The 24,502-nt window shown below is 47.6% G+C and overlaps 1 protein-coding gene across 1 annotated transcript in view; it reads right to left on the reverse strand.

Annotated features, from left to right (window-relative positions):
- Window positions 1-24,502, reverse strand: part of RAB31 (RAB31, member RAS oncogene family) — a 113,843-nt gene that overhangs the window by 4,840 nt on the left and 84,501 nt on the right. Inside the window, exon 6 of the mRNA XM_084778183.1 lies at window positions 11,369-11,478. Coding sequence (XP_084634309.1) covers window positions 11,369-11,478 — 110 coding nt within the window. The remainder of the gene's footprint in view (window positions 1-11,368; window positions 11,479-24,502) is intronic.

Below are 24,502 nucleotides of genomic sequence, written 5' to 3' on the forward strand. Positions count from 1 at the left end.
TGCAGACACCTTCTTCCCCCGAGTTTCAAACCATTGGCAAGGTTTTCAAACCCGCTGTCAAACCTGGCGTCTCAGATGTGCCAGGTGCGTCTGCCGTCTGAAGCCTCGCTTGTGGAAACGAGATGCATTGGCCCTCCTGTTGTAAGTATAAAGCTGGGTGCTAGAGGTACCCAGTGAAGTTCCCGCCTCCTGTGTCCAAGGACAAAGAATTGCACCAAGGACATAGAGTCAGTAATTGAAGCAGAGAGTGTTTAGTAAGAAAGAGAAAGACACTCCCCAGATTGGGAGTGGGCTAGAGAGCTGGGAGAATGTGTGGGCTGAAAAGCACAGAGCCACCAGGTTCAGGACCCTTTACAGGTCATTTACATAGGCTCAGGCTTTTCTCTCACATGTAGGGACACGTTTCCAGGCTTTAAAAAAAATATATTGCCGGGCTTGGTGGCACATGCCTTTAATCCCAGCACTTGAGAGGTGGAGGCAGGCAGATCACTGTGAGTTCAAGGCCAGCTTGGTCTACAAAGTGAGTGCAGAACAGTCAGAGCTGTTACACAGAGAAACTCTGTCTCAAAAAACCAAAAAGAAGAAGAAGAAGAAGAAGAAGAAGAAGAAGAAGAAGAAGAAGAAGAAGAAGAAGAAGAAGAAGAAGAAAGAAAGAAAGAAAGATAGATAGATATTCAGCTACCCAGTTAATGAGGCCGCCCATTAAGCCGGGCATGGTGGCACACGCCTTTAATCCCAGCACTTGGAAGGCAGAGGCTGGCGGATTGCTGTGAGTTCGAGGCCAGCCTGGTCTACAGAGTGAGTCCAGGACAGCCAAGGCTACACAGAAAGACCTAGTCTCGAAAAACCAAAAAAAAGAAAAAAAGAAAAGAAGAAGAAGAAGAAGAAGAAGAAGAAGAAGAAGAAGAAGAAGAAGAAGAAGAAGAAGAAGAAGAGCGTGTGAGACGGTATATACAGCATTACTAACATGCAAGGGGCTCAGGACAATGATGGGGATTTCCTGGGGGGCAGGTGCTGGCCGGGGCTCAGTGGTCTTCACATGGGGAAGAAATGTGCAGTGTTCGTGGCCAGGAGGCATGGTTGACTCTCAAGGTTCAGTTAGGAGAAGAGAACCCTGTTTGTCCGGAGACCACTCCACTTGGGAACACCTCATAGGTCCAACTTCGACCAGTGCGAGGAGATGAAGTGCACCCACAGTAAGGTGGGACAGGGAAGAGCCGAGCCCGTCAGGAGCTAAGCAAACAGCACTGGAAACAAGCGCCGGTTCCCCAGCGCCGTGCTCCAAGGCATTCAGAAGCTGCTGGGTAAATGTTTGCAAACAGAAGAATGGTTCTGGAACGTGGCCATAGCATTCTGCACCAAGGAGATGCCCCAGAACACGGCTTATGGGATTTTCTTTACCTGGACACAGAACTGAGCTAAAAACACACAATGACATCTGTACAGGTTTGATGTGTCCTCCGGATGTTTCTACTCCTACAGAGTGTCCTCCGGACATGCCATCTCTATAGTAAGCTGTCTTGAACACGAATCCCGGGCCAGTCTGTTTATTTTAACACAGTTTGGGTTGTGTAAGACTCTCTTGGGGGAGAAGTTAAGCCCCCACCCCCATCCCCAGTTTTCCTCAAAGCTGACAGTCCAAGAGACAAGCGTGTATAACAAATACTTCCTCAGGAATGTCAAACGTGGAAATAAATTCCAAACCTATGAGTTTGGCCCAGCTTGGCTGGGGCAGGTGCCCTAACACACGCAGAGAATAGAGCCGTGTGCTTTCCTGCAGCTGCTCGAGGCTAAGGCGCTGCAGCACCCACTCCCTGCGCGGCCCTGCCTCTCAGCAGCAGCTCTGTGGTCTGTCCCTTCTTTCTCTCCACCCCCCGTGGCTTGGCTCTCTTTCCTTCAGTGTCAAGTGTTTCCAGAAGTTGCAATACAACTGTTTCTGATCTTAGCTCTCTGTACCATCCAGATTGGTTGGTCTGACCAAGTTTGCTAGGGTTTAGCGGGACTTAACCCTTGATAATGCCCACACCCCCACCCACCCAGAGCTTCTGCTTTGGGGTGAGGAGTCTTGGTGAAATACTGCAGTGGCTCCCACATGATCAGGGGTCACTCCTGGCAAATGTCCTCTAGTTGCCAGAACAGGGATGATACTAGAAAACCTTATTGGTTTGTTTTGGTTTTTGAGACGGGGTGGGGCGGGGAGGGGGGTCTCTCTATGTAGCCCTGACGGTCCTGGACCTCACTATGTAGACCAGGCTATGGCCAAACTCACAGAGATCTCCCTGCCTCTACAGGAGGGCTGGGATCAAAGGTGTGCACCACCACCCCTGGTCCTCAGGAAAGTTAGACTGTTAGAATAAAGAGTGTGATGTGAGGAGTGAGCTTGTAGGAGGCAGGTGGCACCCTTGGTAAGGAAGCACCCAGAACATTCCAGTCCAGGATCATGAGAAGAAGTGTAGAGAGAGGAGTAGGAAGGAAAGTGGGCAAAGGGTGCCACGAGGAAACGCCATGCAAGACCTGACAACGGAGTAGAGATGGGGATATGAAGGTAGTGACCCCCAAATATGGAAGTTAAATGAATCTAGGGAGCCAGGGACGGATGTAGTTCAAGGACACAGTGCTTGCCTAGTGCCCAGCGTACCTTCATCGCCCGTACTGCAAATAAATGAAAATTAACCATGAAGCTCACCTCATTCAAACAGGTCATAACAATATCTAACATCTGGTTTTAAAAAAAAAAAAGGTTAGAAAAAAAAAAACGTCCAGGCCACCAAAGTCATGGCTGTGTTACAAAGAAGAGGGCAAAGGGGCTGCCATTGGCTGCCAAGCCAGTGACTTCAACAGCAATTGTAGGATTTAAAAGGAAATGACTTCAATAGAAAGACTTTTGCTATTAAAAAAAAAAAAAGAGGGAAATTCTCCCACTTGTTCTCTTCTCAAAATTGACAAACTTTTTCTAAAACTTTTTTTGGGGGGTTTACAAAGAAAATTGAGCAATTTCGCTCCCGCCCCCTACTGCCCACATCTTGCATTAGTATAAAATGCCAGCTCCAATTGATGAGCCAGTATTAACCTACTTTTGCTGGCTACAACCCATTTGCATGGGGGTCTCTTTCTTATAGGTTCTGTGGACTTTGATAAATGTCTAACGACATGTCTCCATCATTAAAGCATCAAATAGGGTCATTTCACTGCCCTAGTCCCTCCTTGTACAGGTTTTTTTTTCCCAACTTGACACACACTAAGGCCATCTGGGAAGAGCACTCTCACCTGAGGAAATGCCGCATAAGACTGGCCTGTGGGCAAGCCTGTGGACATTCCCTTGATTGACTGATGTGGAAGAGCGCTGACCACTGTGCAGTCCCTCAGGAGGGGGTCCTGGGATGTATAAAAAAGAAAAGAGCAAGCCAGGAGGCGCAAGCCAACTAGTAGTGCTCCTCCGCGGTCTCTGCTGAATTTAAAAATTAGGTTCAAAACATCAACACAGGAGAGTAACGTCCGAGGCCCCTTTAAAGCCATACAGGGTGAGGAGCAGCGGCTGGACACGCTGCGTGGTGCTGTGTTCACGAGGATTCAATGCACTTGTGTTCTGTAAGTTTTATACTTTCTATAATAAAATCATTTTCCAAAGCTGCCTGGAACACACGGTTACAAAGTAGCCACAGTTAGCAGCTTGACAGGCAACCTTACAAGAAAGAGAATCATGGAAAAATGCACTATTTATTATCATGTTATACAGTTTGATTATATGAAATTGGGATTTTATATAAACTACAGCATTTGTTTCACAAAAAAAAAATAATGAAGTCAGTAACAAGAGTCACATCCTTTTTTGTTTTTAAAGCACCAGTTTATATTAATGTACCACAATTTTAAAAAAGCAAACTATTTCTCCACTTTGGTGCCGTTTAGTCATTTCCTGTTTTCTGTGCCTGGATAATATTACCAGAAAACTGCTGTACAAAGTCAGGAGCCAGGGACAGCCCAGACTTAAATCTGAGAGCATGTGACTCCATTTACTGGCTACTCCATCACTTAGCCACGAGGCACAGCAAGTCACAAGATAGTGTTCTCATAGCGAAATACGGATGGGAGAGTGAACAGGACATCAGCGAGTTACCACACATTTTAGCGGGTCCAACAGTGACAAGGAACATGAGGCCCATTTGAATCATTACTACAGTTGGTCCCTGAATCTGTCTGTTTCTCAGGTCTTGATTCACAGTTGGTTGAACTGCCCATCAAAGCCACCCTTAGGCCTACAATGGCCATGTCTATATTGAACACATATAGACTCTTTCTTGTCATTATTCCCTATACAATACAGTAAACAACTGTTTATAGAGCATTGACTATGCATGGGTATAAGTCACCTAGAGGCGGGGCATCTGGGCGGATGTGTGCTTACATAGAAATGCTACAGAATTTTAGACAGGGGCTCAAGGCATCCTGGTACCCTGGAGGATCCTAACTAAACCCCCATAGACATGAGGGACAACAATTCCTTAGCACTGCTCAGGGTGAGCGCTTCCACGATATCAGCGTCTTTACTGGCATTTGCTTAATTGACTTTCTTGGTGGTAAAGGAGGGACTGTCCTTGCCTTTATCTTCTATTTGATAGCTTGCTGGACTGTTACAAAAATTTCAGAGGTTTTGTTTTGCTTTCAAACTTCGTTAACACGCTCCGAGTCAAGTAACTACCTCGGAGTTACAAAACTCAGTGGCTGTACAATAGCCACCATGTTGTCCAGTGAGGATTGCAGAACAAGACGATGACGCAATGATGGTTGCACCACGCTTCCTGTTTTCTAAGCCTTCCAAGCCAGCCTTGCTTTCATCTCTAATTATATGGACTTTAAAACATGCATACCGGTAGCCAGTTAGGTGTTCATGGGCTTGAAAGGCCACTGAGGATGGACCCCGACCTTAAAGTTAGCAGTTCAGAAAGCCAGGAACTGAAACTGCTGTACTGTGTTTGCTGGTCAAAGGGCTAAAGTCTGAGTCATGGTATGTGGCTCTGGGTGGCGACACACCCTTCTAAGTGCCTTCTAAGAGGCTTCTGGTAGAGGACAAGGACATGGCAGGGTCCTCTCTCCTAAGAGTTAATTCAAATGGGTCTGTCAATCACCTGGCCAGCCTCAGGAGAAGCTGTTTATTCTAGAGGCTTGGAAACAGTATAAAACCTGCCTAAAATATAGATTGACACAATCTTTTTGGCCACTCTCCACTATGTTAAAAATGCCCCATCTCACCATCTAGAAAGCCAGAGGGAGGCCAGAGAGGGATCATAGTGACACAAACAAAACCAAAATATCTCTCATTTGTCCTTTTTAAAAAATATTTATTTATGCCGGGCGTGGTGGCGCACGCCTTTAATCCCAGCACTCGGGAATCAGAGGCAGGCGGATCACTGTGAGTTCGAGGCCAGCCTGGTCTACAAAGTGAGTCCAGGATGGCCAAGGCTACACAGAGAAACAAAAAAAAATTATTTATTATGTGTACAGTATTCTGCCCACTACAAGAAGGCATTGGATCTCATGATAGATGGTCGTGAGCCACCATGTGGTTGCTGGGAATTGAACTCAGGACCTTTGGAAAAGCAGATAGTGCTCTTAACCTCAGAGCCATCTCTCCAGCCCCCCATCTCATTTGTTCTTAAACTAACATCAAATAACCCAAAACAAAGAAACCGTAGTCTAACACTCTCAAAGTCTCCAAGGTGTTTTTCAAGAGAAGATTTTAGCATCAAAAGTGCCTGTGGAGGAAGAAGGATTTTATTTGGGTTCATGGATCCAGAAGGAGAAGCCGTTAGTGGTGGGAGAGGTGTGGCAGCAGGTGGGGGAGGTATGGCAGCAGGTGGGCAAGGTGTGGCAGCAGGTGGGCAAGGTGTGGCAGCAGGTGGGGGAGGTGTGGCAGCAGGTGGCTGGAGCAAGAAGCCCAGACCACATCTTTAGCCTTGACCACAAAGCAGAGAGAATAAAAATGAAGTGGTGTGAAACTACAAATTCTTTTTTTGGGGGGGGGGGCGGGGAGGAGGTGTTTCGAGACAGGGTTTCTCTGTGTAGTCTTGGCCATCCTGGACTCCCTTTGTAGACCAGGCTGGCCTCGAACTCACAGTGATCCGCCTGCCTCTGATTCCCGAGTGCTAGGACTAAAGGCGGGTGCCACCACACCAGACTCAAACTACAAATTATTTCCTCCAGCAAGGCTCCACCTCCTAAGGGTTCTAGAAGCTCCCCAAACAACATCACCAGCTGAGGGCCAAGTGGCCAAACATGTGAGCCTTCTCATTCCAATAACCACACTGGCCCATTCTAAAATTATTTCTCTCAAGTCTAAATGAATCTCATGGCTTCATCAGAGTAGAAGTCTCTGAGGAAAGACTCCTCAGGCTGTTAGAGCCAGGAGCATTGAGCTGTTTCCCAGCGGAACGTCCACTGAGCTCCAGTCTCCTCTATCCTAGATTCGCTGATCATCCCAACCCAACATTGAATACACCCTCGGCCAGTGTTCCTTCTCCTGAGGAGGAATGTCTTTGTAAATGCTAACTTGCTTTAAACATAAGTGGGACTTTCTATCGCACTGGGAATACCACATCCGATCCCCATTACAAGCCTGCCTCCACGACTTCCATCTCCCGCTGCTGCTCTCGGCGGCGGCACCCATCCGTTTCCATTGCAGGGACTTGACTACTGTGGTCCCTGGCAAATGTGCCTCAGGCGTGGCTACTGAGTTCTCCCTTCTCAGCTCTGGATTATCTTTTCCTTGGGGAGGCATTCTTCACCCACCTAAAGTCCCTACCTGCCCTCGCCCTTCCATTTCACCACAATGTCTAGCATGACGTCAAATTCATATCAACGTACACCATGCAGTTTTTGAAAAATTGAAAGGAGAGAGTCTAGGCTTGTCCAATTTGTTGGTATTGCTCAAACTTGAGTCACCATAGAAAAGTAGTACATTTCTTGTGATCTAGGGAGCCCATAGAGACACTATTCCGGAACATTATGGGATACAGATGTGATCTGAATCCAAACTGCGAGTTGGCCCTACACTGCTTACCAGGATCAGCCTCATAAAGACTGGGAAAAGGTGCTGCCACCGAAGACCTTAATACACACAGGTGCAGGCATTTAGAGAGCCACGGAGGGACAGAACACAGTCACGTGTCAAAACAGCGAGAGAGACCACTAACTAGGACCACATTCAAGGATCATACAGGGGAGAGTTGGAACAGTTCTCCGGGAAGGAAGGAGAACTGAATGAACCTGGGAAGAAAGAGGTTTGTAAAAGGAGAAGGCGAGGCATCCCCTGTGGTCCAGGGACAGCGACGGAACAAGAAAGAAGCAGCAGGTCTGACGTCCCAGTGCTGCAGCCCCCGGTTCCCGGCTCACGCAGAGCAGTGTGCAGTGCTCCGGAAGGCATCAACACTGTTTGTTCTGGGTTTTTAAACACTGCAATAGCTGAGCAGCAACAGGGCAGTCTTTGTGTTTTCTTATACCATTAAAAAAACAAATATCAAGAGTACCATTATTTTCTTAGCCAAGAAAGAAAAAGGAACAGCCTCCCCGGGGAGAAGAGAGTGAGGGACACACAGCAGGATAAAGTAGGTCTGGAGATAAGCCTCTGTGGAGGGCACCTGAAAGAACAGGTGCCAGGGGATGTGGCATCATAGAACACACAGCCTGGACCAGCCGGGATAGGGCAGTGACAAGGTCCCTGTCTAGAACAGCTGTGGTCTTCAACAGATATAACATTTTGGTGAACGGTTTGCCGTTAGAAGATGTGCTGGCTTCTTTTCAGAAAACACAGTTGTCTCATTTCTGGTGTATGAACACTCTGGGAACACAAAAGGGATGCATCTGTGTCCTCATCCAAGTCAGTGTGAATTAATTTTGTGTGCGTACGCCTTTTAAAGGGGCTGTTATTCTCACGGCTGTTCCTCGGGTTTTATTGTACCTTCTCTCTGGGGCATGTTTGTCTCCGCGACACCGCGCTGAGAGCATAGGTGTCAGCAATCTCCAGCTCTATTTTAAGCTTGGGTAAGAGCGTGTGTAATACAAGCAGCAACAGTGAGAAGGAAACACGTGAAAAGCCTGCTGCAGTGTATTCAGACGTAGTTGGAATCCTGCTTTAAGTTAACCTGTGCTTTGGCTACAAAACCCCATTTTGACGCAATTCGCCTGAAACAGTAGCAAGAGGAAGGTGCCAGAGTTCATAGATATCGGTGGGGGAGACTGAGATAGAAGTAGATGGGTAGAAATAACAGACAGACAGACAGACGGATGGATGGATCGATAGAGACGGACAGAGACGGATAGCTAGAAATAATGGAAAGAGACGGCAAATAGATAGACCAGTGGCTAGCGACAGCTGGAAGGATGGATGGACGGATCAGCACAGACAGATGCTGATGAGGAAAAGCAGAAGATGGAAGTGGAACAGGCAGGTAGGTGAGAGAGGAGGTAGGTGGTGGGCGTGAAGAAGTGACTAGAAAGTCCACCAGAAAGCTACAAGCTTTTTTTTTCTTTTAGCTAAGTATTTATAATTAAAGTATACTAAACAGAAACAAACAGTTGTTTATTTGGCACAGAAGAGGAGGAGACATGGGCTTGTGTAGGAGTTTGAAGTTGCAATTAGTTCATGCTTAAGCCAAAGACTTATTTTTCTAAATGAAGCAGACCACTAGAATATGAGGAAGTAATTATTCAAAATCTTCATCACCATGAACCACAAAGACTCCTAGCATGGAAAGGGATTTATAGTGGCTGAGGTCTACAAAGACGTCTTTCTGAGATGCCGATACTCATAAGTTCAAGGCTTCTTGTTCTCTTTACGATCTTCATTTGGCTTTTTTATTTTAGTAATGACTGTTGTTGTTTTGTTTTGTTTTGTTTTGTTTTGAGACAGGGTTTCTCTGTGTAGCCTTGGCTGTCCTGGACTCGCTTTGTAGACCAGGCTGGCCTCAAACTCACATCAATCTGCCTACCTCTGCCTCCTGACTGCTGGGATTAAAGGCGTGTGCCACCACACCCGGCTCTAGTAATGACTTTCATCAAGCTCAGAGAGGTTGTGAGGTGAATGCAGTGCGCGGAAAGAACAGAGCTTCAGCTCTGACGCCCTGCCTTGGCTCAGGAAGCTCGGACTGCCGAGGGCATGGGTTCTACACAACACAACAAGCCGTACAATCACAGATGCTGAGGTGCGGTGTAGGGTAGCTTGTTAGAACTGTCTGCGCATGCTTGTGGGCTATAATCCCAGTGCTCAGGAGGCTGAGCGAAGAGCATCGCTTCAAGTACAAGCCAACCTGGGCTACATAGTGAAACCCTATCTCAAAAAATAAATACAAAACAAGCAACAACAAAACACTTTTAAAATGAAAATGTTTAACAGATGAACATGCCAGAAAAACCTCATGGGACTAGACACGAATCGGCTTACTCTAAGGCGATAAAGGGCCCGATGTTGTAAGTTCGAATCAAAGTTCTCACGATGTCTCCTAGTGACAGCACAGAGAGTCCGTGCTCCTACAATCCATCACAGAAGAAGCTGAGACAAGAGAATGCCAGGTGCCCAACAGCGAAGAGTCACAGCTCCAGAGAGCTCGAGGTTTCTACACTGCAGTATACATAGCAACAGGACAAATACTCATGGAGGTGGATGGAAGGCAAGGCAGCAAGGTCACCATAGCGACAGGGCCCAGGGCTATTGGGAGAGGTGAGGCCTAGCACCACCCTTTTCTTTTGCACACTTTCATACAGTGGAAGCAATCAGGTCAGAGTTCTCAACTGTCAGTGAATTCTCCTTCAGGCCAACACAAACAAACCAAAGGCTCTCTGCTGTTTGTTTTCGGAATCTAAAGCAAAGGACTGGAACCAGGAAAATGTAAAACAGCTCCATCTTGTGAGCTACGGCCTTGAATTCAACCAAAAGCGACCTCACATGCAGAAGGGGGCCCTGATGGGGCCACATCCCTTTTGGAACCGCCCAGAGCTGTCACTTTCTAAGGACAGCTGGTAACTGATAAAGGTTCTGCTCACCCCACAGTGGGGCGACAGGACTTGCAATGGTGACATCTCAGTGACCCAGCCTCTGATAAGACTGATGACTAAGGCTTTGAGCAGTTCCTGGGCCCGTGGTCGGTTGGCAGGCCCTTCTGTGGCGGAAGCCTGAACACAGGCCATGGCCGGAGTTTATGAAGGTGAAATCCGGGGCCCTTGAAACTTCACAGCTGCAGACAGATGTGTCAACACAGCCACCTGAGGTAAACAGCTGAGGTTGGTCATCCATGGGAGAACGCCATAAGGAAAGAGAAGTACAGCCTGACCTGGAGCTGTCACTCGTCATGAACAAGAGTAACAGAAAGTTCACAAACAAACCCTCTGCCAAGTTCCCCACTTTAGGTCACTTGAGAAGGAAATATTTTTGTGTGTGTGTGGACAATTATCTGGTAAAATAAATCACTAAAAGGCTCCCTTAGTTTGCTTAGTCATGTAATGCCTGAACTTCAACCATACCTGCGTCCACTTCATCTCCACCACCAAAATACTGAATACAATGCCCCAAACACACGATGATCTTTAGTTGTAAGTGTAATGGCAAGCATAATTACAATCACATATTCTGTTCTTGCAATGACTATGTCGTTTTCAGTCACAAAACAGAAGGAACAGAGTGAGGCACAGAATTAGAGACATTCAGGAAGTGGGAAGTGAAACAGTCTCTCTTAAAAATGGCTGCACAAACAAGACTGGAACAACAGCAATACCCACGCAAACGGGTGAGCAGTCTAGACGCGGGGCCACAACTAATGACCGACCGCGGGGGACAAGGAGGACTAGCCTCCCCGTGGATGGGAGCTCTGTTGACTGGCTGATGCAGAGTGGTCAGCCTTGGAGCCATATACATAAGAGAAATGGGCCCTCCAGGCTGCATCTATGCATTTGAGCATATGTATGCATGCATATATGTATGGAGCAACACTAATCAAAGAAGAAGAGGCTACCAACTTGAGAATGGTGAGGGACACGGGAGGGGGTGGCAGGAGAGAACCTGGGAGAAGCCTGGGGGGAGGGAAGGAAGGGGGTAAGTGATATAACCTGATTTCTATTAAAAATGCCTTAAAAAAAAAAAGAAAATTAAAGCCAAGCATCACACTCTTTGAAAAAGGAAAGAAAGAAAGAAAGAAAGAAAGAAAGAAAGAAAGAAAGAAAGAAAAGAAGGTGAGGGGCTCTTAGGATGACTTCTGGTCAGACTCTTCAGGGTTTGCTGATGGCAGCAGATAAACTCACACAGATGAAAGGTTAGTTTTGGACTCCCCAAAGCATAACCATGCAAGCTAAGTCGGGCTGAAAACACAAGCAGGGCACTTACTGATTCCTTGAAAGAGCTCCTCAATATTAATGGCATGCTTCGCACTTGTTTCGACCACGATGGCACCTATGGATTCAGCGTACTCCTTAGCATCCTTCAGCGGCACCTCCCTGGAAAAGAGGGCAGACCCGTCAAGAACTGAACGCTTGCCTGTGAAGCACAAATACTCAGGAGACCCAACAAACGGTACTTGTGGAAACCACACCTTTGTGTCCCTGTAGAATAACAACTTAGCACTTGTCAGCGACAGTGGGTGCACCCTAGAAGCTGGCCTCTATCAGGCATGGAGGTACGTGCCTTAAATCCCAGTAGCTGGGTCTCTGTGAGTTCAAAGTCAGCCTGGTCTACATAGTGAGTTCCAGGAGAGCCAGAGCTACAGAGAAACCCTGTCTCAAAAAGGAAAGAGAAGAAAAGGAGGAGGAAAAATAGTAGCAGTTCGTCTCTGGCAACCATAGACAAAACACATATTTATAAAACTCTCCACAGAAGGAGTAAATTCCTACAGAGGGGGGGAAAAAGTGATTTTAAGTATTGGTTATGGACCTTCCAGGCTGCAGAACCAGAAGAACCCTGAAGTCTGGATAGCCCTTCCCTTCAAACCGCATTGAAATTTCATTGTCATCACAGAAGTCCTGAGAGGTGAGACCTGTAAGCAGGTTAAGCTAGAGGGTTAGGATTAAGATGTTTGTAAGGAGGGAGCTCGGCCCTGGGTCGGCCTCTTTGCCCATCCACCTGTAAAAACCAGTGTTCTCCTTTCCACAGGTTAAGATGGTCCAAACGCCATGTTGGAGTCAAAAAACCTGAGGGTGGCTTGATACTGAATTTCCCAGGCTGCAGACTTGTTCCTCCCGGGTCCTCAGACACACCCTGCGCACCTCTTCCATTTGGCTGTTCTGAGTGTGCAACCTTTATAACTGAACTAGAATTCTAAGCAAGTGCTTTCCTGTTCTCATACCAGCAAGCAACATGAGGGAGGCCGAGGGAGCCCTGTCATTTTCTGTCTGCTGGGCAAACCTGTGGGTAATTTGGGGCTGGGCGAGACCCACAGCTTGGAGCCTGAAATGAGGCATTAACGATGTGGTACCTAGGCGGCTCAGTGAGCAGAGTCTCCACCAGCTATGGTCTGTGTCAGAGTGGGACAGGAACGTAAGGCACTGGTTGCTGTCAGTCAGAACGGCGTGACTACAGCCTGAGAGAAGACCCTTTGCAAGGTGAGAGCATACGTAGTCACCTACAGTGGTCCACGTAGAGGAACTCCCCAGGCTCTGTGTCAGGAGAAACTGTGCACAGGTTAGAAGGCTGCTGCCATCGGCCTTTGGCAGTTATGACTATGGAGGGCTATGATAGCCAGTGTTTGCTCATTTAATGTGTGTGTGTGTGTGTGTGTGTGTGTGTGTGAGAGAGAGAGAGAGAGAGAGAGAGAGAGAGAGAGAGAGAGAGAGAGAGAGAGAGAGAGAGAGCGCGCATTTGGTCAGCATACCTCATGCATGTCTGGTACCCCAAGGAGTCAGAAGAGAGCTATGGATCCCCTGGAACTGGAATTCCAGATGGTTGTGAGCTGGCCCCCCCCCCCGCACCCCAGAAGAACAGCAAGTGCTCTTAAGCACTGAGCCACCTCTCCAGCCTTGATATCCAGTGTTTTTGGTTTGGTTTGGTTTCGGGTTTTTTGAGACAGAGTTTCTCTTTGTAGCCTTGGCTTTCCTAGACTCCCTTTGTAGACCTGGCTGTCCTTGAACTCACAGCGATCTGCCTACCTCTGCCTCCGGAGTGCTGGGATTAAAGGCGTGCGCCACCACCGCCCAGCGATATCCAACGTTTTGATGGCTCCTCAACAAATACTAAGTATCTGTTAAATGATGGGCACTGTGACAGGCATTGACACAGTTCAACCGAAACTGGCTGGCCCAGGCCAAGATCCAGGTGTGAGGTAGTTACCTTCAATAGTAAAAACTACCCATAGAACTTTGACGCCATGCTACACACAGAACCACAAAAAAGTCACAAGCTGGAAAGCATTGACAGGGATTTCCCCCCACCCCCCCATCCTCTCTCCAAGCTGACCACATTCTGCATGTCCCTTCAATGCAATGTCAGCATTACTCGGGGTTCCGATGAGACGATTTAAGTCCACACCTTTCACAAAAGCTGGGGCTCTCCAGCCACAGGCTGGCTGAGTGGTGAGGGTGGAGACAGAGCGAAGGCCAGGGTCCATCCTTCGTGGACCAGTGGGAAGCAGGCAGGGCTGGAGAAGTCGAAGAGACATCCCATAGTGGCTGATGATGCGTTTTCCTCACCTCTTTATTTGGTAAAACCCTCTAGCTATCAGACCTGAATTTCAGGGCCAACTCTCTCGTGGTTTGTCATGAGAATGTACCAGGAGGTTGTGTCACTCCCGGCTGCCAAGCACAGTGAGCCCCTAAGGTGCAGCGAAGGTGGGGTCCACCTCTACTAAGCTCCAGGTTCTTCCCCGAAGGCCCATTTCGGGCAGCGAAGGTTCTGGCCTAATTCTATCTTGTCCCCCAGTGGCCAGACCTGGGGAAAGGGATAAGGGCAACAAATTATCTTCTCACTTTACCTGGGAGCCTGAAATGCATGTGCTATAAAAACTAGTGACGCTTATTTTCCTCCCTTTGGTTTTTGAAGATACGGTCTGGAAACATAGCCCAGGCTGGTCTGGAAAAGATTATGTAGGCCAGACAAGGCTGGCTTTTAATTAGTCCTTCCGCCTGACACCGAGAACCCGACATTACAAGTGTGTACCATCAGGCCCGGCAAAAAGATTTAAAAACAAAGCAAAGCCAGAAAGTTGCTCGTTTGAGTGCAGGAATTCAGCCTTGCAAACAAACAAGAACAACAAGTAAACAAAGATGCCTAGAGAAGGAAGAAATACATGATTATCTTAAAGGAAAACGACATCCTGTTGTATTTTAAGAAATTCTCAGCCGGGCATGGTGGCACAGGCCTTTAATCCCAGCCCTCAAGAGGCAGAGGTAGGTGGATCGAGGCCAGCCTGATCTACAAAGTAAGTCCAGCGCAGCCAGGGCTACACAGAGAAACCCTGGAGGGGGGCGGCGGCTAGGAGGAAGAAATTCGCGGCCAATTTTGCCTGTGCAAAGGCCAGACAGAACCATGGTTTTGTTTTAGTGCAGGTAGCCTCACAGTACGTGCTACCTTGGAGGTGGCTGCGTTGACCTAACAGGAAGCGCTGTTAGTGCTGAGGCCAACTGGAAACTCAGCGAGATACAAGTTAGCCCACTCTTCCGTGAGGGCCAGGAAGAGGTTTCTGAGGTGAAGGTAACACCAAAGGGAGGCTCCTTGTGGCCCTGACTCTGGAACTTATCAGCCCGGGTCTTATCAAGCTCGGAACTGTAGCCAGTTCCACGTCCCTTGGACTCAGGTCACTTGTGCTCAGAGAGTTCTCGGCAGGGGAGTGAGGTCAGGACGCAGTGTTCTCACAGGCTCTAGAATTTCAACTGGCCAGTACTGCCCATACTGCCCAAGAGGGGGTCTTTGTTTTGTTGTGCTGGGATGTTACCAGGCAACGTGGCAGCTGACTCTAATTTCAGGACTATTCAAGCATCCCTGGGCCTCCTCCCCCAACACCAGGAAGCCCAGAAACCGCACCTGTGAGGAAGGTCAACTCAGTGGGCTCAGCCGGAACAGTGTGACCTCCTCCTGAGGCGTTTGTGGGAGGTTTAGCTCCTAGGATCGTCCTCCACTGACTGACAGAATATTCAGATAGGATTCAAACCCCAGGGAGGCCAGTATTCCACAGACAAGTGGGGAGGGGACGCACGAGCTGTGATAACCACACACTAAGAACATTCATTTCAGCCGGACAGTGGTGGCTCATGCCTTTAATCCCGGTATTTGGGAGACAGAGGCAGGTGGATTGCTGTGAGTTCGAGGCTGGTCTTGTCTACAAAGTGAGTCCAGGACAGCCAAGGCTACACAGAGAAACCCTGTCTTGAAAAACCAAAAAAAAAAAAAAAAAAAAAAAGCATTCATTTCAGTAAATGGCCACAAAAGTAAAACTGTCATATTTTGTATGATTGTCTTGAATTAGGGAAATCTTACATTAATTCTGAATACTTTTTTTATTCATGGATGGCAAAAACTTTCCATAAGCCACAGACATTTTTCTGTGAGGCTCTTCTGGATCTTGCCTTTGGAGGCAAGAAGGAGTCAGATTCCCTGGACCAGGACTGTGAGCTGCTCAGTGTGAACGCAGAGAACTGAACCCAGGTCCTCCACAGGAGCAGCCAGTGCTCGAAACTGCTGGGCACCATCTGCTCCGCCCGTCTTACTAATTGCTCTCCTCGCTGCCTTCGGTGTCTCATACCATGCCCATATACCTTACTTTAGTTCTGTGAGTTCCCTTGTATTGTTTTCTTTTTTTATTTGTGTGTATGTGCACACACACATGCTTTACACTCATGCAGTGCCCATGGATGCCAGAAAAGGGCATCAGATCCCTGGACAAGAGTTACAGACAATTGTAAGCCACCATGGTGGGTTCTGGGAATTGAACCTGGGTCCTGTGGAAGAGCAGCCAGTGCTCTTAACCACAGAGCCATTTCTCCAGCCCTGTTATCCTCTAACTTTTTTATTATTATTATTATTATTATTATTATTATTATTATTATTATTATTATTACTACTACTACTACTACTACTACTACTACTACTACTATTTGGTTTTTTTTTTTCAAGACAGAGTTTCTCTGTTTAGCCTTGGCTGTCCTGGACTTGCTTTGTAGACCTGGATGGCCTTGAACTCACAGAGATCCGCCTGCCTCTGCCTCCCGAGTGCTGGCATTAAAGGCATGTGCCACCACATCCGGCATGATTTATTATTTTATATTAAAATATGTATTCTATTTTTCTTTTATCTTATTTCATTTCCCCCACAACTAGCTAGTTACCCTAACAGTATTTATTGAATGACTCCCCTGTTGACACCATTTTTCTATATCAGCTTTATGATTAAATTAGATATCCTTGCATATTTCACCTCATTCCCTGGCTCTCTATGGTCACTAGTCTTCTCTGTGTTACTCCTTGGGATGTTTACACTTCAGTATCTCCTGGGATTTGTTGACCCTATGCCACCCAAATAGAACCCTTTGTCTGTCTGTTGTTTCTAGATACTTTTTTAAAGGACTATTCTGAAATTGCTCGTGTGCAGGTATTTGGGTAACTGGTCTGATGCCTTAGTGGGTTCATGGGTTACCTTTGAGCAAACTGGCATCTTTATAAGGCTGAGTCATCCCACCCAAGGAAAAATATGGATTATTTTCACTTAATTCTTCGCTCATGACCTGCAATGGGGCTGTGATGCTTCATCTGTTGAGGCCACCTCATTTCTTGCCTGAATTCATTCCTAAGATTTAAATTTTCAAAAGTTAAAATATCACATCTACACAAAAAGGCAAAATTAGGCATCTTAACCATACGCTGCTCTCACAATTGAAGAGAAGGTTTCCTCTTTCTCACCGGCTGTTACTCATGTGTAGACACAGATTGCCTACTCTCATACTTATCAGGAAATAACCTTGCTTTTTCCACTCCTCCTAACAGTGAGAGACAATTCCCACGAGAATGGACCTCATGGTATTTGCTCACCCCACGGACAAACCATGATCAAAACACTCACTAACAGGCGGTGTCAGAGTGCTGAGAGAGCATGTACATGTGTTCGTGTGTGCACGCACATGTATTTGTGTGTGTGTGTGTGTGTGTGTGTGTGATGTGCAAGCACTGCTGATGGGAGAACCACGGCATGGGACGAGTCCGTGCAGATCACCTGCACCATCTGTGTCTTCTGAGGCGTGTTCAGGAGATGGAACAAAACCACCCAAGACCCTCTCCAGACATACTCCGAGCTCTTCCAGCATCGCACACCTACACCAGTGTGAGTTTTGAGCTTGCCAGACACAAAGAGCCCCGTACCCCAGATCTTTGAACTAGCAGTCTCTTCTCTGGATAAGCCTTAGAATTTAGCACAGTAGCATGCTTCCACGAAGTGTCCTGTGTGCTTATAAGCTGGAGAGTGACCCCGGGTGAGGGGTGCTCTGAAGCACCCAGTTTGCTGTGTTTTAAATACTATGAAGCCAAGGGTTTAGAAATCAAAATGAACATACGAAAGCTGTGACAAAACAGCCACTGCTCAGACACCATTCTGGGTAGAAAAACAGAAACGCAACAACAGATAGGAACTTTTCCTCAAACTGGACCTCATGATTTCTAGCATGCACACTCGAGTTCTTAAACTCTGTGTGAGCAAGAACTATGCACTTTACACTCTGTTACACTCCTAGGATAGAGCACTTAGCATCTCACTTAAATATTGTGCGCTGCACTTTTGTTTTCTCTACCAGTCATTCCAAGATTGAGTTTAAAGGACCAACCAAGGACCCACACATGGCTCAGCTTGTTAAGCTGCTTGCCACAAAGCCAGGCACCTTGAGTTCAGTCCCTGGGACCCACATAGTGGAAGGAGAAAACAGGCTCCCTCAGGTTTTTCCACTGTCTTCCACACATGTGCTGCTGTGGTATTTACATACACGTATATGTACACACACACACACACACACACACACACACACACATGATAAATAAATGTAAAATAAAAAGAAAGGCCAAGCTGCCCCCAATAACACAGAAACAGTGACGCCCGCCCGTTAAATGCCTAGTGGGGCTATTTTCATCAAAACCATCCCACATTTAAAGCATTCAGCCAAAGCAGCAGGAATAGTTCACAACATTCCACCAACTCAGTGGAGGAGGACAGCGGAGGTGGGGGGGTAGGGGGGTGGGGGGCAGTGAGGGGGTGGGGCTGGGGCTGAGTGTGTGTGGGGGTGTTAAGTCTGCAGAGGTCCCATTTGCCATGAAGTGGCTCCTCATGCCTGCCCATCCCCTCAAACACTGCTGAGAGGCATACTCTCATGAGTGTGCATGTTTTCCAAATACCCACAATGTCTGCGGGACACACAGATGAAGCCGCGTTGACAATGCTGAACTCAGCAAAATCCTCAGCTCTGAACTAAAAACCCAAATCAACTCCTTTTTGAAAAAGGAAGAATATTCGCCACCTTCAAAGTAAGCATCTAATTGGACAATGCCCTGCTGCAAAGATCTAAGTAAGCCCTTCCGGTCGAGGGACATGGGCACCCTGGGGAGAACGGCTGTTCCCATGAGGTCTGCCCTGCTTACTGAGGTTGTCACCTGAGGCCAAATCCCTGGTGTCAGATTCCAGCCAGTGGTGTCGGGTTCTTAGCCACAGGCTTAAACGGATGGTTTCTCATGAGGAATATTAGAATTTGAAATAGAAGAAAGACTGTGGAAAAACATGGGTTCTCTTAAGAGAATCAGTCATCCCTTTTCCTCCAAAGACCCTTTCTCAAACAAATGCTGGCTCGCCCTGAAGAGGCTGGAGAAACCCCCCCACCCCCACCCCACCCCACCCACCCCCACCCCCGGGAGAGTTGTGAGTTCCAGAGTCTTGATTAGACCAGTTCTCCTCTCCATAGCTTGGACGCCATTCCCTGTCCTGGTTCAGGGTTGTCATTTCACAGGGTCTGGAGCTGGTGACAGGTTTAAAGCCAGGCCCTGCCAGTTCAAGGCCTGGGGTAAGCTCCTTCCTCACTCTGGCTCTGTTTCATCTCTTCACACGGAGCCTTCTGTGGATGTAGGCTTACGAAGAGCAGCGCACCGACTGACAGCTGTGTCTGGTCGACAGCGAGCGTAGGCTGAGGTGACGGGGGATGAATGTGTCGTCAAGGGTTGGAACAGTGTGTGTGCTTGTTGTGTCCATATGATCCCCACGGCCTACATAAAAGCATAGTGGGGCGCGCCTGAAACCTCAACTCTAGAGGGTGGACACAAAGATATTGTCAGACTACGAGGATTTGCTTGCCAGCTAACATTCCCACTCACCTTAAAACACATACATACATACATACATACATACATACATACATACATACATACATACGGTATGGAATTTTTGGTTTCTATGTAAACATGTTTTTGTTTTAATCCCATGTGTGGCATATGGAGGCTGCTCCAGTTTGTCCACAGCTGATCACTGCCTCCTGAGAGGGTATGTGATGTTTGTCAGCTGGGAAGTGCCTCGTGTGGGGGCCTGGTCTTTGTCAGTGGGGATAAAAGCCAGACCCAAAGAGAGGCTGGGGGCTCTGAGAAAGCAGCAGGCTGCTAGTGCTCCCCACCCACCCACCCACCCTGCTGCTCCTGGTAGCTGTTGATGCAGTGTGAGGAGAAATTGGAGATGTCCTGAAACTAGGATTGAATTTACCCCCAAGGAACTGGATGAGCTAAACAGCTCCAGGGGATCTGATGACCTATTAGGCACAAGGCACACAAGTGGTGCACATACACTCATGCAGGTTAAACCCTCACACACAAAATAAAGCTTAAAAAAGAACTTATTACTAAGGAAAATTTAGCTCCTAACAGAAGTTATACTCTAAACTCTGAAACTCCTGGGCAGGAGTTTCTGAAAGGAAAACAAAGTAACTTTATATTCTAAGAAAATCATTAAAAACAAAAGCTAGGGAGGGATTCTGCTCAATGACAACAGTTTTGAAACAGTCTTTCCACTGATCTCCAAGGCTAGGATGAAGCCTGCGGCTCAAGGGCACCAACAGGAACAGTTGTTTCTCTTAGACGTGGGCAGCTGTACTTCAGTTAACATGCATCGGTGTATTTCCTAGCTCTGCTCATTTAAAGGACAGAAAAGCAATGACAGCACTAAGCACACATGAAATCAGACTGGATTTTAATGCCATTTCCTTTTTTGTGTTTGTTTGGTTTGGTTTGGTTTTTTGAGACGGGGTTTCTCTGTGTAGCTTTGGCTGTCCTGGACTCCCTTTGTAGACCAGGCTGGCCTCAAACTCTCAGCGATCCGCCTGCCTCTACCTCTCTAGTGCTGGGATTAAAGGCGTGGGCCACCACCGCCCAGGCCCCATGGCTGCCATTTTCTAATGAAAGAAAGCAGCGCCTTTTAGTGGAAAGTACATACAAGACAAGCCTGGAGCAACTTACTGTGCGAGAAAGAAGTAGGACACTGTCACCAGGACACCAGAGACAACAGGGAAGGACTCCTAGTGGCCGAAACTGGAATAGTTGGATCAAAAAACCATATTGCTGCTTTCTAACTGAGAAACTACCATTACAGATCTTTATCCCTACGGTTACAACTTCTCTGGGACCAAAAGTACTCCTTAAAGACGACAGAGTGGCCGGGCGGTGGTGGCGCACGCCTTTAATCCCAGCACTCAGAAGGCAGAGGCAGGTGGATCGCTGTGAGTTCAAAGGCAGCTTGGTCTACAAAGCGAGTCCAGGACAGCCAAGGCTACACAGAGAAACCTTGTGGGAGGAGAAGAAAAAAACCACCCAAAGGAAACCCTACAGTGGGGAAGAGTTGATAAATCATCTACCATAGAATGTAAGGAAGTGATAATGAAGCAACTAGGTACAAGATAAAGTGGAGAGCTCAGACCTAACCCTGAGGGGGTTGTGTGTGTGTGTGTGTGTGTGTGTGTGTGTGTGTGTGTGTGTGTGTAGCATTGTGTAGTTACGTGTGCCTGTGTGCACATGGAGGCCAGGGGTTGGTGTGGGCCATCTTCCTCCACTGTGTGCCACCTTATCTTCTGACACAAGGCCTTTCACTGAGCCAAGTGCTCACTCACTGGCTCGTCCATGTGGCCAGTGAGCTCCTCGGATCTCCCCGTCTCCTTTTCCTCCAACCCTTGAACTAAAGGCTTGCAACCATGCCAACTTGTTTAAACCTGGATGTTAGGATCAGAACAACCCATGCCTGTACAGCAGGCACTTTGTCCCTTGAGCATCTCTCCCGGCCCCTTGAAGAAGATATTTTAAACACACACTGAAAACCATTGAGTACATGTGTTTTTAAAGCCACAATAACTAAGATCAAAATTACCCACACACAGAAAGCCCGGGAATGATTTGAACAGACATCTCACACAAGAAGAGCACACTTTAGTGGCCAGCGGATACATGAAAAGCTGCCCCCTGCACTGGTAACGAAGCAAATGTGAACTAAAATTACTATCAGACACCTCCCCTACACACCCAAAGCTCACAAGGCTCAGCCAGTATGAGAGAACAAGCAGTCTCACAGGCTGCAGGTGTCCACTCTGGCAAGCACTAGCGATACCTCATAAAACTGAGCACGCACACATCTTATGAGCCAGCAATGAAATCGCTACACTCTGCAGTCTAGAGATGTGCTTAAGCCTAGCACTGTGGGATATGGATGAGGCCACGCAACCCATGTTCAGGGCTGACCTGATGTGGTCAGGGGTAGGATGAGTAAACACATAAAACAGACCCACGGCCAGACAGCAGGCGACGGCCTGCACGCACCCGCTGGGTGATCCTCACAAGCTGCTTTTGAACAGGAAACAAGTCATCACACAACAACGCATTAGGCCGTTTACATAAAACTCAAAAGTGGGCAAGTCTAAACAATCCAGTGCTGAGAAATACAGTGACGGACGCTGAGGCACGAGGCAAACAAAACATGATTCTCATAGGAGATAGGTCACCAGAGAGAAGTGACCAGAGCCAGAGACAAAGGCTGTGTGACACCGTGACACAACTGCTCTTTTCTTTTCTTTTCTTTTTTAACCATGTCAGTCTTTAGACACATATCAGTATTTTATAGATTCCCCTTTAAGAATGCTCTGAAATTGAAGAGAGATTGCAGCCCTGTTCTCTGGGCTCCCAGAGGCTCTATGTTCAGCCACTCCCCTTCTGTTTTGGATACAGCATCAGTGAAGGCTGGACCACGGGCATCTTGAGTACAGGCCATACTCTGCAGCAGCACAAGCCACCTTATCATCTCTCGTGAGGAGAGCGCTGCAGACATTAAGGCTTGCTGCATGTCTGGACTTCCTGGTGTTTAGTTGTTGTTGTTGTTTTGGCTTTGTGCCGTTGGCATTTACAATACGTTGGATTTTTGTTATCTAGGATTTCAACTTCTGTTATTTGGTTTGCTTATTTAAAAAAATAATAATTTTGACCCATTGAAGACTAGGATAGCTTTTAAGGTTGCTTGTAAGAAATCAAGCATTTTTATTTTATTTATTTTTTATTTATATTTTGTTTTTCGAGACAGGGTTTCTCTGTGTAGTCTTGGCTGGCCTGGACACCCTTTATAGACTAGGCTGGCCTGGAACTCACAGCGATCCACCAGCCTCTGCCTCTTGAGTGCTGGGACTAAAAGCATGTGCCCCTACTCCTGGCTACATTTTAATTTTTAGCAAAATATTTAACTGCAAATAAGTAAGTAAAAATGTATTTTAGAAAATCTTGGCCGGGCGTGGTGGTGCACGCCTTTAATCCCAGCACTCGGGAGGCAGAGGCAGGTGGATCGCTGTGAGTTCGAGGCCAGCCTGGTCTACACAGTGACTCCAGGACAGCCAAGGCTACACAGAGAAACCCTGTCTCAAAAAAAAAAAAAAAAAAGAAAGAAAGAAAATGTTTACTTAGTATAATTCAAAGAGAGCTGAGGGTGGGGTGGTAATAAGAACCAACTATTCTGAGCGTATTTTTAATCTTCTAGAAATGTCAACTTTATTAAAATGTACAATGACAGGGCTTCAGGTGGTCTGCTGCCCTAGCCCATGTGGCCTGTGGTACAGGAAGTCCCCTTTTTTAGCTCTTGACTGCACAGGAAGCGTTGACCATCGGGAGCTGACTCAGAGACCCACCTCTCTCCGCTCACCCTCACCTCAAGGTCAGAAAACTGGTTTTTTATCATGACTGGGCAGCATCCTGCTGTAACACAGTGATTAGAAGGAGACCAGCGCAGGTCAGGAGAGGACAGGGTACTGCCTGCCATGCTGGCTCAGCATGTAAGGCTTGGCCACTCAGCACACTGTCCACACACCTTCTGTCTCTCTCACCCTCCCCACAAGGCACCATGCTCACACACATGTTCTTCATGGGCCCCTCTCCTTTCACAGCACCCAAGCTCGCCCCACCTCTGGTGCTGGCAGGGAAATTGCTGCTGCCGGGATTTCTTCCTACCCAGATCACCCTTTCTTACTCCTCCCCTGACAGGACTCACCCACCAGAGCCTTAGAGAGGCACACCATGCCACAGCCCCGCAGAAGGCACATTATCCCAGCTTTTCCTGTCAGGCCCCTTCCTGAATTCCTCTGCCCTGGGGGATGTCCTTGCCTTGTCTGCACTCTGTGAGGGGGAGTGAAGGCGGGGAGTAAATGCAGTCTTGCTTGCTTGTGAGCTGCTTCTCACAAGCTTCTGACAGCTCTGAGACCCGTCCCATGTCCTGTTCCTTTAGTTCCCACAGTCCTTTGCTGCACAGAAAGTCATCACGCAAACCTATCTGGCAACTGGGTGACTGAGAACTAGGCAAACCAATTTCTTTCTTCTTGCCTATAGGTCTTATTCTCACTCTACTCCCAATGCCTGTCATTGGTGAACAGCCTGCATTCCTTTTTTTTATTTTTATTTTTTATTTTTTGATGTTACGAGACAGGGTTTCTCTGTGTAGCCCTGGCTGTCCTGGACAACCTTTGTAGACCAGGCTGGCTTCGAACTCATAGGGATCCGCCTGCCTCTGCCTCCCAAGTGCTGGGATTACAGGCGTGCGCCACCACGCCCGGCTTGCCTGCATTCCAATAACAGATTCCTGACACACCCACGGCAGCAGCCCCAGCAACCTCTCTCAGGCCCCTCTCTGAAGCCATCGCACTACAGTGGAGCCTAAAGACGGTCATGCCATAGGGGCGGTAACATGACTGTCGCAGTCCCCAGGAATCCTGGCCAGAAGAGATCAGTGACAAGGTCCCCTCAAGCTCACTTCTCACCACCTGAGAGGAAAAGGGCCCCTTTATTCCCCAAGTGCTTGGTCGGGCAACTTCCCGCTGATACAGGTCAAGGCTTGCTTGTAAAAATGGCCTGGCTTGTAAAGAAAATACGAGGGGACAATTCTGGCTTACAGGCCAAGGGTAGGAGAGCAGGCTACACACTTCTCTAACTGTGGCACTGGAGGATACTGGCTTCACTGCCCTTGGGAACACTTGTAAAAGCCAATGTGTCTCCCCCTCTCTGTGTGTA

Source organism: Acomys minous (genome assembly GCF_964271855.1).
Source record: "Acomys minous genome assembly, chromosome: 4".
NCBI classification, from domain to species: Eukaryota; Metazoa; Chordata; class Mammalia; order Rodentia; family Muridae; genus Acomys; species Acomys minous.